Source organism: Spermophilus citellus, assembly GCF_964194105.1.
Source record: "Spermophilus citellus genome assembly, chromosome: 1".
NCBI lineage: Eukaryota > Metazoa > Chordata > Mammalia > Rodentia > Sciuridae > Spermophilus > Spermophilus citellus.
Window position 1 is genome coordinate 231,675,105 of NC_138182.1, and position 16,564 is coordinate 231,691,668.

The following is a 16,564-nucleotide window of genomic DNA, read 5'->3' on the forward strand; positions in this document are numbered from 1 at the left end:
GAAAGACTAACTTCAGTCAACAACCTGAATGATCAGGGAAACAGATTCTTTCTTGGAGCCTCCAGAGGAAACACTGACCGGCTGACTCCTCCATTTTAGCCCTGAGAAACCTATACTGGACTGTGACCTACAGAAGCCAGTAAGGTTGCAATAATTTGTAATTATAACAGCAATAGAAAACTTATAATACAGACCACTTCCCATGCTCTATCACTATAGTCTTTATTTATTTATTTATTTTTGGTGCTGGGAATTAAACCTAGGGCCTCATGCTTGCTAAGCAAGCACTCTACTACTGTGCTACACTTAAAACCCTAGATTAGTCTTATATGTTCTTGGACTTAATCATATAAAGGAATCAGTGTGAACTCTTATGTCTGGCTTCTTTCAGTTAACATATTTTTGAGATTCATCTCTGTGGTATGTAACAGTAATTTTATTTTAATTATTTTTTGCAGTGCTCTTTATAGCTGAGTAGTATTCCAAACACATATTATGAATATGTACATTTTATCTAAATATAAAGCAAAAACAGAATCCTTTGTTGAGAAGTGTCTAATTATGTAGCTTCATTATTTTTCTATTGAAACTAGAAAAGGTTAATGTTATTATGTTAAAGAAACAACAACAAAAATTTTTTTTTGGTACCAGGGGATTGAACCAAGGGATATTAACCATTGAGCCACATCCCTAGCTGTTTTTATTTTTTGTTTTGAGACAGGGTCTCACTAAGTTGGTTAAGGCCTCATTGCTGAGGCTGGTCTCAAACTCCCAATCCTCCTGCCTAAGGCTCATGAGTCGCTGGGTAACAGATGTGCGCCACTAGGGCCAGCGATGGGAACAAATTTATACTATAAAAGATGCAAAGGGTGGGGGTTGTGGTATAGCACTTGCCTTACATGTGTGAGGCACTGGGTTCGATTCTTAGCACCACATAAAAATTAAAAAAAAAAAACACCAAAAAACCTAAAAATATTAAAAACAAAATAAAATAAAAGATGCAAAGTCTATTTTAAGGGGAAATCATATGCTCCTAAGTTCGTAATAACAGAAATAATGGTTGAGAGACTGATAAACAATCACCTCCTTTCTCGGAGCAAATGAACTATCAAATAGGCTTCTGTCTTGGATATTATTTTAAACTTATCTGTATACTTAATATCTAATAAATCTCTTAGAATGATTATTTTAAAAAGAGAGAAATTAATGAAAGCTGCCTTTGAAGTTAGAGTTAAAAAAAGAGGCTGATTTGCCTAAAGTCACATGGTTTCCATGAAATGGAACTAGCAACCTGATTCTTTCAAAACCTAGTTGCTCTAATTTCCAGCTATACCCCTTAACTGTCAGCCCACTTCTCTTCCACCCTGATAGTTCTCAATCAATCACATTAATTTATTTTTGCTGTTATATGCCTTCTAAGGGAAATGAAAAATTTAACATTGGTGTAATATTTATTGTACCCTCCTAACTGCTTAAATTTTTTAATTTTTTTATTTATTTACTTATTATTTTTTAAAAATATTTCTTTTTAGTTGTACACAATACCTTTGTTTTTCTTTATTTTATGTGGTGCTGAGGATTGAACCCAGGGCCTCGCACGTGCTAGGCGAGCACTCTACCGCTAAGCCACAACCCCAGCCCCCTTTATTTTTTTAATTTATTTTTTATTTTTTTAGAGAGAGAGAGAAAGAGAGAGAGAGAGAGAGAGAGAGAGAGAGAGAGAGATAGATTTTTTTTTGATGTTTATTTATTTTTTGGCGGACACAGCATCTTTGTTTGTATGTGGTGCTGAGGATCGAACCCGGGCCGCGCACGCCAGGCGAGCACTCTACCGCTTGAGCCACATCCCCAGCCCCCCCTTTATTTTTTAATATTTATTTTTTAGTTGTAGTTGGACACAATACTTTTATTTTATTTATTTATTTTTATGTGGTGCTGAGGATTGAACCCAGGGCCTCATGTGTGCTAGGCAAATGCTCCACTGCTGAGCCACAACCCCAGCCCAGTATTTACTTATTTTTTTTAAAGGACAAGACAACCAGTTCTTCCCTAGACCTTCTTTTTATTTTATTTTATTTTTTTAAATATTTTCTTAGTTGTTGATGGACTTTATTATCTTTTTATTTTTTATTTTTTTTTAAAGAGAGAGTGATAGAGGGAGAGAGAGAGAGAATTTTTAATATTTATTTTTTAGTTATCGGCAGACACAACATCGTTGTTTGTATGTGGTGCTGAGGATCGAACCCGGGCCGCACGCATGCCAGACGAGCGCTACCGCTTGAGCCACATCCCCAGCCCCTCTTTTTATTTTTATGTGGTGCTGAGGATCGAACCCAGTGCCTCATGCATGGTAAGCAAGCACGCTACCACTGAGCCACAACCCAGCCCTTAAATTTTTTTTTTTTAAATCTTAATGTATAAAAATTGCATTAAAACATCAATGTGCAATTATTTTCCCACCACTCAAAAATTTTAATATGAACTGAAGATTCTGGACCAAAAAAATGTGCAAAGAGAAGACATGGAATATAAAAATAACTTATAGCAAATTTCTAAAATTCCTCACATATTAAAATTAGTAAGACAAAAATATCATTTACAATACATGTTTGCCATTATAATAGATAAGAAAATAGTACCCATATTAAATTTATGCTACTTTTCAAAATTCCTAGCATAAGAATGAAACTATTCAGATGCTTATAGATATTCAAAAGTTTCTTTTGGATAACATTCTTTGGTATTCATAAAACAGCATTATTATATATTTATTATAAAGTCTTTTTGGATGATATATCCATTTAAAATTCGAAATGAAAATATAATTAGATATCATTATTCAAAGTAATTATATGTCAGTTTGATTTCATGCTGTCTAAATGTTTACAGACAAATTTTACTTATTAAATCCCGACATAACTATTTTTTGTTTATTTCTTTTTCTTTTTGGTACCAGGGATTGAACTCAGGGGCACTTGACAACTGAGCCACATTCCCAGTCCTATTTCTGTATTTTACTTAGAGACAGGGTCTCATTGAGTTGCAAAGCACTTTGCTGAGTTGCTGAGGCTGGCTTTGGACTCGCAACCCTCCTATCTCAGCCGTCTGAGTCCCTGGGATTACAGGGGCTAATGTGTGTCACCACGCTCAACTTGATTATTTCTTACTTAGCTACATTTTCCAGAAATTTGAAAAAAGTTATATCCATAGGCAGAGAATTCAACTCTGTGTTGGTAATCATTCTCTTAACTGGCTGTTCTACAACATATGGAGGCAAATGAGAAGTTGAAAAGCCTAGGATTGCTTGGATACCAGTGTGATAAACAGCTTGGAATGCCGAATGCATAATAAGAAATGGAATATTCTACTCTGGAGAAAGATGACAAGTAAATGAAAAACATGGACACAACTTAGTATAAGTTTTTTACCCTAATAAATTAATTATTCATTTGCAAATATTACCAAAAGTAAAAAAATTTATTTTACAGAGTGGTTGGTTTTGTAATACATCAAAAACTGTAAAGTTATCCTTCCCTATTCTCACTGCTTATCTCAAATCAGTGGCTGAAGTTTCTTCTAAATAATTTAGTTTACATTTAAAGTGGCAATACAGATTTTACTTTTAAGTTATAATTAGAAACCAGTTTTATATACAGAAAATCCATAAATATAGAATTTTTATTCCTATTTTATCCTCAGGCTATGCAAAAATTGACTAAAAACTTTTCATTTGGGTCTTTGTAATAAACATGTAAATACATATTTACAATGGAGATGCTTTCTGATAGAAAGTAAACATACAGAAGTAATTTTGGTCTTCACTAGAATCCATCATTATGTGTCCATTTTTGAAGACGATGCAGTACGTCATGTTCCCTCAAATTTTAAATTGCTCTCATAATTCAAATATGGTAATTATTTTTCTTATACTATTATGCTTCATTCTGTATTTAAATATTCTTTAAGAAAGATTCCTTGATCCAACAGTAGGGAGCTTTAAAAGTTTTTGTACAATTATGTGCAATTTTTGTCCTTCTGGCAATATTATAAACAGTGTCATTTAATCATTGTCATTTCCCAGGGATAATTCCTGATTATCTTACATGATATAAGTACCATCTTTGCAGTATTTCAGGGACTCCATTTGTTTTGTCATAGCCAGAACATCATGAAATCCAGTACTCAGGCCAGACATGTGTTGAAAGTATGCCTCTTTTTCCACTTGAATTGTTAAATTGTTTACTCCAGCATCTTTAAGTATTCCTGTAACCTGTTACAAAAATCCAGACATTTGAAAGCATTTAAAGTATTTAATCTTTACATAAAGTATTACATCTTTACATCTTACATAATTAATATGTTTTTTATAGTTATAGATAATCTAAGATTAAACCCTCAGAGAAATGTTTATTATCTAGTTAAAATGTTAGATAGATCTGTGGGGCTGTGGCTGTGGCTCAGTGGTGGAGTGCTTGCCTCGCATGTGTCAGGCACTAGGTTTTTATTCTCAGCACCGCATAAAAATAAAAATAAACAAAGGTATTGTGTCAATCTATAACTAAAAATAAAATAAAAAAGTTAGATACACCTGTAAGAAGGTCATTAAATTACTGACCTGACATTTAAAGTAGAAAATAAGAACAGCTAAGGTTTCCATAAGTTGCATCTACCATAGGGCCACAGGAATTTCTTTTTCTTTTTTTTTTTGGTGGTACTGAGTATTGAACCTAGGGCCTTAACACATGCCCAGGCAAGTGCTCTACCACTGAGCCACATCTCCAGCCCTTGGGGCTGTTTTGATCCTGTCTTAAGTCTGGCTGGGCACAAATAACCGAGCTGCCACAAAGCCTTGTAGGTTCAAACAACAACTCTTAATTCCTGAACTATCACAGGCACTCTACACACACTTCCAAGGAACACATTCCCTCCACTGGGCTCCGCGTGCCAATTCTCTCGGAATCCCGCGAGAACTCAACGTGAACTCCAAAGTAGTGGGTGCGGCAGGATCCGCCCTAATCCTGGAGCTGCCCTATTTCTAACAGGATCCGCCCTACTCCTGGAGCAGGGTCACCTTTCAACCATTCCCTCTGGCAAAATGCCAGGCGTTATTCGACTAAACTGTGGCTCTCAACATGATCCTTTATCTCCAAACATAGCATATACCCTGCCAACCTGGTTATTATTAATTTAGGGCATATTTACAATAATTTATTTCTTGATAACCTACTGGGAACCAAGATGGATCATAAATGAAATTTTTTTGGTGATACTAGGGATTGAACCTAGGCCTTTGTACATGGTAGGCAAGCACTCTATCACTAAGCTATAGTGGTAGTCCTTTTTTCCCATTATTTTATTTTGAGACAAGTTCTTGCTAAGTTGCCCAGGCTGTCCTTCAACTTGCAGTCTTCCTGCTTCATCCTCCTGAGTAATTGGGACTACAGGCATGCACTACCATGCCTGGCTAAGATTAATATTTTTGAGGAGTAAATAACTACTGAGCCACATAACGAGGTGTGCAATTTTATGTATAAATCATCTCAACTGAAATTACTAAAACAAAAGAATACTATTACCTGCTGTACTATTCTTTGTTCCATCACATCAGATGTCACCTGTATATGAATTGTTCCCGCCACAATGCTTGCAGAATGACGCCAAAAATGAGGGTCTCTGTATGATATTAATCCTTCAATTTTCTGTATCTGTCAAATCAAAGGAGAGGTGATATAAATGGTCTCAAAGACTAATTTGTTTATTTATTTATATTTAATTTTTTATACCAAGGATTGAACCAAGGAATGTTTAAATACCAAGCCACATTCCCAACCATTTTTTTCTATTTTATTAAAGACAGGGGCTTGCTGAGTTGCTTAGGGTCTTGTTAAGTTGCTGGGATTACAGGCATGTTCCACCACACCCAGCTAAGGCTAACTTATTTAAAATGGGATGTTCTCTGCTATAAATCAAACATAGATTCCTTGGTCTAGAATCATTATGCTGATTAAAAAAAAAAAAAAAAAAAAAGAAGAAGAAAAACGGTATTAGGGATAGGCCAGAAGTAGTAAGGTGCAGAAGGATAGCTAGCTTGAAGTAAAGGTATCTTTATATAACATGTACTTTGCCTATTCTAAACATTATCTGAATATGTTCAATGAAATACACAGTTCAGTTACACTGATACATACATATACACATTATTTGTTATATAGAGCTAACATATTCAAAAGTTTCTTCAATGTTCAACAATAGAGAATTGGTTATATAAATAGTACAGAGTCATTAAAAATGTATTAGAGGGCTGGGGTTGTGGCTTGGTGGTAGAGCACTTGTCTAGCATGGGTAAGGCACTGGGTTCGATCCTCACCACCACATTAAAAAATAAATAAATAAAACAAAGTTATTATAAAAAATCTATTAGAATATTATCCAATCTAACATATTTAAATAGAGAAAATTTTACAAAACAGTACAAAAACAGTTTTTGCTCTTTTTATTTATTTATTATACCTTTATTTTATTTATTTATTTTTATGTGATGTTGGAGATCAAACAGTGCCTCATACTTGCAAGGCAAGCGCTCTACCGCTGAGCCACAATCTCAGCCCGCTCTTTTTGTTTTTGAAATATTTTTATATAGAAAAAGAACTTGGAAAAATATTTCTTTCCAGGCGGTAAAATTTATGTGATTTTCTTTTTTTGTACTTTTCTTTATTTTGAAGTTTTCTGTAATGGATATATATTATCTTTGAAATAAAAAATACTTTTCATTTTATTTTATTTTATCTTAGGTACTAGGGATTGAACCCAAGGGTACTTCACCAGTGAGCTACATCCCCAGCACTTTTCATTTCTTATTTTGAGACAGGGTCTTGCTAAGTTGCTTATAGCTTCACTAAGTTGGCTTCAACCTTGGAATCCTCCTGCCTCAGCCTCCCAAACTGCTGGGATTACAGGTGTGTGCCACATGCCTAGCTGAAATAAAAAATACTTTAAAAAGTAGAATGTATTATGAGAAAGGGAGAAAACTTGACTAACTTAATTTTTTTTTTAAGAGAGAGAGAGAGAATTTTTTAATTATTTATTTTTTAGTTTTTTGGCGGACACAACATCTTTGTATGTGGTGCTGAGGATCGAACCCGGGCCGCACGCACGCTACCGCTTGAGCCACATCCCCAGCCCCTTGACTAACTTAATTTGTGAAAAGTGGGTTAAGATGCTACAGTTTATGTGGGCTGGGGTTGTGGCTCAGTGGTAGAATGCTTGTCCAGCATGTGTGAGGCACAGGGTTTGACCATCAGCACAGTGTAAACAAACAAAATAAAGCCATGGTGTCCACCTTACAACTAAAAAAAGGTGCTATAGTTTATGTCTTTTTCTCTTTCTTTGAAGTGCTAGGGATTGAACCCAAGGCTTTGCATATGCAGGCTACCACTGAGCTTAGTTATGTCCTAGTGCAAGAGGCTAAAGAGGCTAGTTTATACATTCAGAATTCTGGGACCAGGGGTATGGCTCAGTGGTACAATATGTGTCTAGTTTTCAAAGCCCTGAATTTGATATCTAGCACAAACACACAACAAAATAAAATCACAAAATCAACTTTTTTCTTTCTTTTTTTAATATTTACTTTTTTGGTTGTACACAATAACTTTATTTTAATATTTATTTTTGTGTGGTGCTGAGGATCGAACCCAGGGCCTTGCACATGTTAGGCAAGAGCTCTACCACTGAGCCACAATCCCAGCCCTCAACTTTTCCCTTTTTAAAGATATTGAGTAGAGGATAGGAAAGGTAGCAGAATACAACAGTTACTAGTATGGCATTATGTAAAAATGTGGATGTGTAACCGATGTGATTCTGCAATCTGTATTTGGGGTAAAAATGGGAGTTCATAACTCACTTGAAGCTAATGCATGAAATATGATATGTCAAGAGCTTTGTAAGGTTTTGAACAACCAATAAAAAAAAAATAAAGATATTAATTGGCTTTTATGTTAGTTTCTAGTAAAGAAACTCATTCCATAACATACTTTATGGACAACACTATGTTCCACAATTTCAACGCCAACCCCAATTTCTTTAATTTGATATGGCAAACCACAAAGTGAATAAACATTGTTGTATTTGTTTTTACTAGGAATTGTCTATATCCCCAGTCTATTTTTCTATAAAACTGTTTTTTTCTTGATTTGAAAGGAATATGAATAGTAAGTCTTTGTATTTTTATATGTACTTCACCACGTAAAAATAAATAAGTGAAATAAAGGTATTGTGTCCAACTACAACTAAAAAATAAATATTTAAAAAAAAGCCTTTCCCTTCCTTTGGGACTATAAAAATATACTTTTTGGGCTTGGCTTGGGATGTAGCTCAATGGTAGAGTGCTTACCTAGTGAGCCTATTTAGGCCTTGGGTTTAACCCCTAGTATCACCAAAAAAAAAAAAGCTTCTATTTTATTTCAGCAATTTTATAATTTTTTGTCATTTATACATTTAATCTGTTGGAAATATATTTTTATAGTATGGAATGGAGCTATAACTTTCTTTTCTACGAAGTAGAAATGTAATTAATTCAAAGCAGATCAATTCCTTCTCCTCACAGATCTGAAATGACATCTTTGGTGTACATTGAATTTCATAAGTTTCTGGGTCTGTTTCTAGACAAACTATTAATTAATTAATTAATTTTAAAGAGAGAGAGAGAGGGGAGAGAGAATTTTTAAATATTTATTTTTCAGTTTTCGGTGGACACAACATCTTTATTTTATTTTTATGTGGTGCTGAGGATCAAAACCAGCGCCCCACACATGCCAGGCGAGCGCGTTACGGCTTGAACCACATCCCCAGCCCCGACAAACGATTATTTTAAAAAATAATTCATTTGCTTTCTTCTTGTTAAGGACAAAACTGTTAGTTTTATATGTTAATGTATAACTTTATAATAATAAAACAGGAACCTATTAAACTAATTAGTTAATTCTATAAATTATGTATGCTTCTTTATACTCAAAAACTAACTCTTCCATATTTCAAAATAATACTGGATTGTCTAGTCCCACAAATAAAAAGCAAAACAAAATCCCAATGTGAGGCAACTGAATTGAGTTTTAAACAACAACAAAAAAATAAATACCTTTATAATATAGTATCCCCATCCAAGAACATGTCTCTGTCTCTTTATTTGGTTCCTGTTTTATATCCATTAAGTAAAAAAAAAAATTATTTGCACATTTCTTGTCAGTCAACTTACTCATTTTTAAATGCTACTTTAAAAGAAAAACAACAGTAAAGAAATTACATACAGTACCTTTTCTAAGGCAATATGTAATTCTTTTTCACATTCTGGTGGTAGTCTCAGAAGGAGAACTTGACAGGCATCTTTAATCAGTGGGACAACACTGAGAAATATTAATACAGCAATAAAAAGAGAACAGAGGGGATCGGCAATGAACCATCCAAACTGTTCTATAAGAATTGTGGATACAATCACACCAATACTGCCAAGAGTATCTGCCAAAACATGTAGAAATACACCTACAAAGAAAATATATAAAAACATTATAAATAAAAGTATCTAATTTAGCTTTTTTAATCCATCTTACCGATATTGCTGGGTACCTACTAGGCATCACCATTTTGCTAGTGGTACTTCAAAAGGACATGGTTAGGGCTGGGGTTGTGGCTCAGTGGTAGAGCGCTTGCTTCACATGTGTGGAGAACTGGGTTTGATCCTCAGCACTACATAAATAAATAAAATAAAGGTATTATGTTCACCTACAACTAAAAATTAAAAAAAAAAAAAAGGACATGGTTACTGTCCTCAGGGAATTTAACGTACTGTAAAAAGGTAAGGACAGGGCTGGGACTATGGCTCAGTGGTAGCACACTTGCCTGGCATGTGTGAGGCACTGGGTTTGATTCTCAGCACCACATATAAATAAATAAAAAAAGATCTATCAACAACTAAGAAAAAAATTAGAAAAAAAAAAAGGTAAAGGCTACTAGGACACAGTGTGGTTAAGTTTTAATAAGTTGATGTGATTTTTTTGGGAAGGCTTCCTAAAAAATCATGCTTGAGCCAAGTTTTGACGTCACCCAAGTTATTTATATTAAGCAATTAGTACAAAGAGAATAACACAGTGGGAGATTAATATATCCACGGTACATTTTTTTTTCTTTTGGTACTGGGAAGTGAATCCAGGGGCACTCAACCACTGAGCCACATCCCCAGCCCTATTTTGTATTTTATTTAGAGGCAGGTTCTCACTGAGTTGCTTAGCACCTTGCTATTGCTGAGGCTGGCTTTGAACTTGTGATCCTCCTGCCTCAGTCTTCTGAGCTGTTGGGGTTATAGGCGTGTGCCACCATTCCCAGCTTCCCCATACATTTTTTTTTAATAGTACAATAAACATTCCCTATTTTTTTGTAGTGAAAGTTCATAATAGTACATTTAGTGTTTCCCTTGCAACCAATATTTATTCAACAGTCACTATGAAAAGGACTCTATAGTTGGGGCTGGGGATGTGGCTCAAGCGGTGGCGCACTCGCCTGGCATGCACGCGGCCCGGGTTCGATCCTCAGCGCCACATACAGACAAAGATGTTGTGTCCGCCAATAACTAAAAAAATAAATAAATATTAAAATTCTCTATCTCTATTTTTCTCGCTTTCTCTTTAAAAAAAAAAAAAAAGAAAAGGACTCTATAGTTATAATAATTTAAAAGTAGACATTATGAACAAATACATATGTATATATATTTGTTGGTGTTAGGAATCAAACCCAGGACCTCATACATGCTAGATAAGTGCTCCACCACTGAGCTACACTCCCAGGCCCTTGATTTTCACTTTCTAAAAAATCTATTTATTGTGGTAAGAACAGTTAACATAATAACTACCCTCAACCAAATTTTAATGGCATAATACATCACTGTTGCCTAGAGGTATGTTATACAAATAATCTCATAAACGTATACATCTTTTTTTTTAATATTTATTTTTTAGTTATTGGTGGACACAACATCTTTGTTGGTATGTGGTGCTGAGGATCGAACCCAGGCCGCACGCATGCCAGGTGAGCGCGCTACCGCTTGAGCCACATCCCCAGCCCCAAACGTATACATCTTATTAACTGAAACTTTATGCCTGTTGACTAGCAACTTTATTTATCTTCCTAGTTACCACTGTTCTATGAATATCATCACATGTAAGTGGAATCACACAGGAACAATTTTTCTGTGATTGGCTTATATCACTTAGCATAGTATCCTCAAGACATGTTGCTGTATATTGCAGAATTTCCTTATTTTTTTAAAAAGAATTTCTTTTACACAATACCTTTATTCTGTTTGTTTATTTATTTATTTATGTGGTGCTGAGGTTTGAACCCAATGCCTTACACATGCTAGGTGAGCACTCTACCACTGAGCCATAACCCTAGCCCTAGAATTTTCTTATTTTTTAAAAAAGATGAACAATATTCCATTTTAATTAAACAAACGTAACTTTTCTTTTTTTATGGGTGGGCAATACTGGGATTGAACCCAGGGCCTGGAATATACTAGCCAAATGCTCTATCACTGAGCTACAATCCAGTCCTTTTTTAAATTTTTTTTGTGGTACTAGGGATTGAACCCAGAGCTTTGTGCATGTGAGAAAATCACTCTACCAATTGAGCTATATCCCCAGCCCCCCTTTATTTTTATTTGAGATGGGATCTCACTGAATTGTGTAGCCTAGCCTTGAACTTTCGATTTTACTGCCTCAATCTCTTACGTAGCTGAGATTAAAGGTGTGTACCACCATACCTGGTCAAATAGCAGTGTTTTCTACTGAAGGTAACTTCATATTTTTTAATTTTAATTTTTTAATTAATTATTATTATTTTTTAGCACTGTGGTTGAACTGAGGGGCACTGAGTTATACCTAGCCCTATGTTCCTAGTTCTTTTATTTAAATTTTTTTTTTTTTTTTTTTGAGACAGGGTCTTACTAAATTGCTGAGACTGGCCTCAAACTCACAATTTTCCTTGCCTCAGTCTCTAGAGTAGCTGGTATTGCTACAGGGGAACACCAATGTGTCCTGCTCAGACTTTTTTTTTAGCCAGATTGCTCTAAAAATAACAGAGTCCTATAGGGTCAATAGTGAATAAAAATAAGCACAAAATATCAATTCAGAACACAAGTGAAAGGTAGGAGAGTATTTCATAAGGACTTACCTCTCATGTTAGCATTCATGCCCCCACCTGCAGATCCATGGCTGTGACCATGCCCATGGTCACTGTGTCCGTGCATATGATGCAAATGGCTGTGATCAGATGAGTGACAGCTTCCTTGAGAAGCTCCATGGCTGTGGTTATGGGCATGGCTAAAGGCACAGATACCAATAAGGTTTACTATCAGCCCTCCAACTGAGACTGGCTAGCAAAAGGGAGGAAAGAAATCCTTTAAATTTGTAAAATCAAAAGAAACTTGTTATAAAAGCTATTACATGTCTACATATTACAGTTTTGAAAATATTTACAGTAAAACTTAAGTTTAACTTAAGTCCAAAATGTTAAAAATGTGAATTTTGGAATATTTTGGAAGAATCATTCTTTCAGACACCAAACAAAACTGACAAGTAGAGGGATTGGATTTACTTTAAACAAGTCATTAAAGAATGATATGTAATTTGTTCATGGCTTATGCACATGTAAATAAACAGCACAAAGTTTTGTTTAAATAAAGAGTTGGAAAAGAATGTTCACTAGGAGAGGTATATACTATATTTGAAATCTTATTTATATTACTATGTAAATTTTAACAATTTATATGACAATGATTGTAAATTATTAACTGATTCCAAATAAATATCATCTTTCTGTGCCTTTATAGTAAATTTTCTGAAATACAAAAGATACAATGAAAAAGCAAATATACAGTAGCAATCTCCTTATAAAATGTATGAAATTATCTTGATCCAATGGTGCCACAATAATACTCCAAAGTATAAACAAAGCTACTAATCCTTGATTATTCTCTTATGATTCTGAACAGTAGCTAAGGATGTTATTTAATTTACATGTGTCTACAATTTTTCCTTTAGAGAAATTAATTTATTAAAGGATAATATAAAATTGAGGGAGACAAATAATTTAAACTATATTTCTGTATTTCAAGGCAGTAAGAAAAGAGATTTATTTTAGTGAATATGTTTAGAGCTTATCTGCTCCTTCCTGTGATTCAGACCATTTGTCTGCCAGATTTTTTTTTCTTAAATATTTTTTAGTTGGATACAAAATCTTTATTTCATTTTTATGTGGTGCTGAGAATCGAACCCAGTGCCTCATGCATGTAAGGCCAGCGCGCTACCACTTGAGCCACATCCCCAGCCCCTGCCAGATTTTTTTTTTAATTAAAAAAAAAAATTTACTGGGGATTAAATCCAGGGGTGCTTTACCACTGAGTTACATCCTCAGTTCTTTTTCTTTTTTTAAAATTTTATGTTTATTTATGTGTGGTGCTGAGGATCAAACCCAGTGCCTCACATGTGCTAGGCAAGCACTTTACCACTGAGCTACAACCCTGGCCCCCCAGTCCTTTTTGTTTTGAGATGGTGTTTTGCTAAGTTGCTGAGAATGGCCTCAAACTTGCAATCCTCTTGCCTCAGCCTCCTGAGTTATAGGTGTGTGCCACTGTGCCCAGCTGTCTGCCAGATTTTAAAATTTCTGTGGGCTGGAGATGTGGCTCAAGCGGTAACACGCTCGCCTGGCATGCGTGGGGCGCTGGGTTTGATCCTCAGCACCACATAAAATAAAGATGTTGTGTCCACCGAAAACTGAAAAATAAATATTAAAAAAATATTCTCTCTCTTGCTCGCTCGCTCTCTCTCTCTCTCTCCTCCTCGCTCTCTTTTAGAAAAAAAAATTTCTGTTAGCCTTATAAGCTTGTAGGTAGTTAATTGAGTTTGAATGAAACCAAATACTGCTTACAAAAACCCCATTATCTCATAAATACTCCTTTTCCTCTACTGAGAAACACCTCATTTTTATATATTTCATCAGGAAAAAAAATGTAGTAGAAAGTGATAGTCCTTCTATGATTCTACCCTTGAGAACTACAGTCTCTTCTTTCTAAGAGAATAGTACTTCTCATATTATTTTGTAATTTTTTGGGGGGGTATTGGAGATTGAACCCACGGATGCTTTGTTACTGAGCTATATCCCCAGCCCATTTTTGGGGGGTTACCAAGTATTTAACCCAGAGGTGCTTAACCACTGAGCTATATCCCCAGCCATTTTTTGTATTTCATTTAGAGGCAGGGTCTCACTGAGTTGCTTAGGGCCTCACTAAATTGCTGAGGCTGGCTTTGAAATAGCAATCCTCCTGCTTCACCCTTCCCAGCTGCTGGGATCAGGTGTGTGCCACTGCTCCCGGAGGCTCCCCAGCCCTTTTTATTTTGAGAAAAGGTCTTGGCTAAGTTGCTGAGGCTGGCCTCAAAGTTGCAATCCTCCTGCTTTAGACTTCCAGGTTTCTAGGATCACAGGCATGAGTCACTGTACTTGGTTGCTGTGTTTTTTATTTAATACACCTTGAAAATGTTTTTCATGCAAATATATATCTCCTTCTTAGAGAATGAAGGGAAGAGAGGGATTAATGGAAAATATACTACCAGAGAGACATACAAGCATAATCTTGAGGGAGGCTGCAGGCAGAAGTGAGGATAGGGTGTGCCAACTATAAGAAATGCTACATATAATGTTTGGCGGTACAAAGAGAACATTAAACATTTCTATGGTACTGATATAATTTGTAGAGTAAAACCTTTAAAATTTTAATATTTTTCTGATTTCATTTCTAATGTTGTACAAATTTCCTCAGGTATTTAAAAATACATCTTTAGCTGGGTGGGGTAGTGCATACCTATAATCCCAGCAAGTCAGGAGGCTAAGGCAGAAGGATCACAAGTTCGAGGCCAGCCTCAGCAAGTTAGTGAGGCCTTAGGAAACTCAGTGAGACCCTGTCTCAAAATTTAAAAATGTTGGGGAGGTAGCTCAGTGATAAAGTACCCCTGGGTTTAATCCTCAGTATCCAAACAAAACAAAACAAAACAACAACAACAAAACAAAAACAAAACAAACAACTTTAAGCAAAAATTAACTCAGAAATAAACCAATGTTTTACAATGTAATCTAGTATTTTTTTTTTTTTAAGAGAGAGTGAGAGAGGGGAGAGAGAGAGAGAGAATTTTTAATATTTATTTTTTAGTTCTCGGCGGACACAACATCTTTGTTGGTATGTGGTGCTGAGGATCGAACCCGGGCCGCACGCATGCCAGGCGAGCGCGCTACCGCTTGAGCCACATCCCCAGCCCGTAATCTAGTATTTTGACTACTAAAATATTCAGAGAAAAGAACTATTTCCAAGAATCATCAGTATAAATGTAAACACAGTAGTCTTTCCTTATTCTTGGGAGGTGTTTCAAGGCCCCCAGTCAATGCCTGAAGCTGCAGACAGTAATAAACTCATATATACTATGCTTTTTCCTATATATTTATACCTTTTATAAAATTTAATTTATAAATTATGCATAGTAAGAGCTTAACAACAATAACTAATAATAAAATAGGACAATTATAAAAATGTAATAAAACATTTAAAACTTTGGAATTAATCTATGGAATATTTAGTATTTTCATACCATGAAAACTACAGAAAGTGAAACCTTGAGCAATGACTATATAGCAAGAAAGGAAGTTATCTTGATTTAAACAAAAATTAAAACTTCTTAGGTTAAAGATAACAAATAGTTAAACTCCAACACAGAAAAACTTTAAGTAGAAATTCAAATAGGAAAAGAAAAAGACTTACTGTTAACATGTTTGTGTCTAATTCTGGAGGATCAATTAATCTAGCTACTGACTCCATAAACACAAAAAAAGCTATTACTATCAGAAAAAGTCCATTAATAAATCCAGAGAGGATTTCTATTCGGCCGTACCTAAAAACATAGAAAATTTTTTAGACAAGGAAAATGACAAGTATTTTTAAAGTACAAATATTATTAATTTATAAGTTAGGAAACAAGTCCAGATTTTCAAACTACTTAATAAATAATAATAGAAAATTACCAAGATTTAAAAAATGATAAAAGTCCTTTGATACATATATCTTTTGAAATTTTATATAGTCAAAGTCCTTCTTTAGTATCCTGATTATAAAAGTCTTTATTATTTATTTATTTATTTTTCAGCACTGGGAATTGAATCCAGGGACCCAGGCATGCTAGGTAAGCACTCTATAGCTGAGCTACAGCTCCAGTCCTTTTATTTATTCTTGATGCAGGCTCTTGCTATGTTGCCCAGGCTGGCCTTGAACTTGGGATCCTCCTGCCTTAGGCTCCTGAGTAGTGGGAATTACAGATATGCACAATTGTACTTGGCTACCTTTCCTAATTTGTTAGCAAGAAGTTATTTCCTTTCCCATAAACCCTTGATGTACTCTATCTGTTATGACACACAGATTCTCTTTGTACCAAAATTATTTGTAGCTTTCAAAATATAAAGTTTAAAACTGAATTTATTA

At 34.9% G+C, this 16,564-nt stretch overlaps 1 protein-coding gene across 2 annotated transcripts in view; it reads right to left on the reverse strand.

Annotated features, from left to right (window-relative positions):
- Positions 1 to 3,938: 3,938 nt before the first annotated feature.
- SLC30A5 (solute carrier family 30 member 5) overlaps positions 3,939 to 16,564 on the reverse strand; it is a 34,698-nt gene continuing 22,072 nt past the window's right edge. The window contains exons 12-17 of one of the 2 annotated variants that reach the window (XR_014020912.1): positions 15,851 to 15,980; positions 12,217 to 12,418; positions 9,308 to 9,534; positions 9,134 to 9,188; positions 5,577 to 5,705; positions 4,139 to 4,270 (exon numbers count right to left, since the gene is read on the reverse strand). Coding sequence is in view for 1 of the 2 variants with exons in the window: in XM_081284947.1 (XP_081141073.1) it covers positions 4,100 to 4,270; positions 5,577 to 5,705; positions 9,308 to 9,534; positions 12,217 to 12,418; positions 15,851 to 15,980 (859 nt within the window). In the remaining variant the exon portion in view is untranslated. Of the gene's footprint in view, positions 4,271 to 5,576; positions 5,706 to 9,133; positions 9,189 to 9,307; positions 9,535 to 12,216; positions 12,419 to 15,850; positions 15,981 to 16,564 lie in introns of both variants that reach the window. The other variant, XM_081284947.1, reaches the window with a different exon arrangement.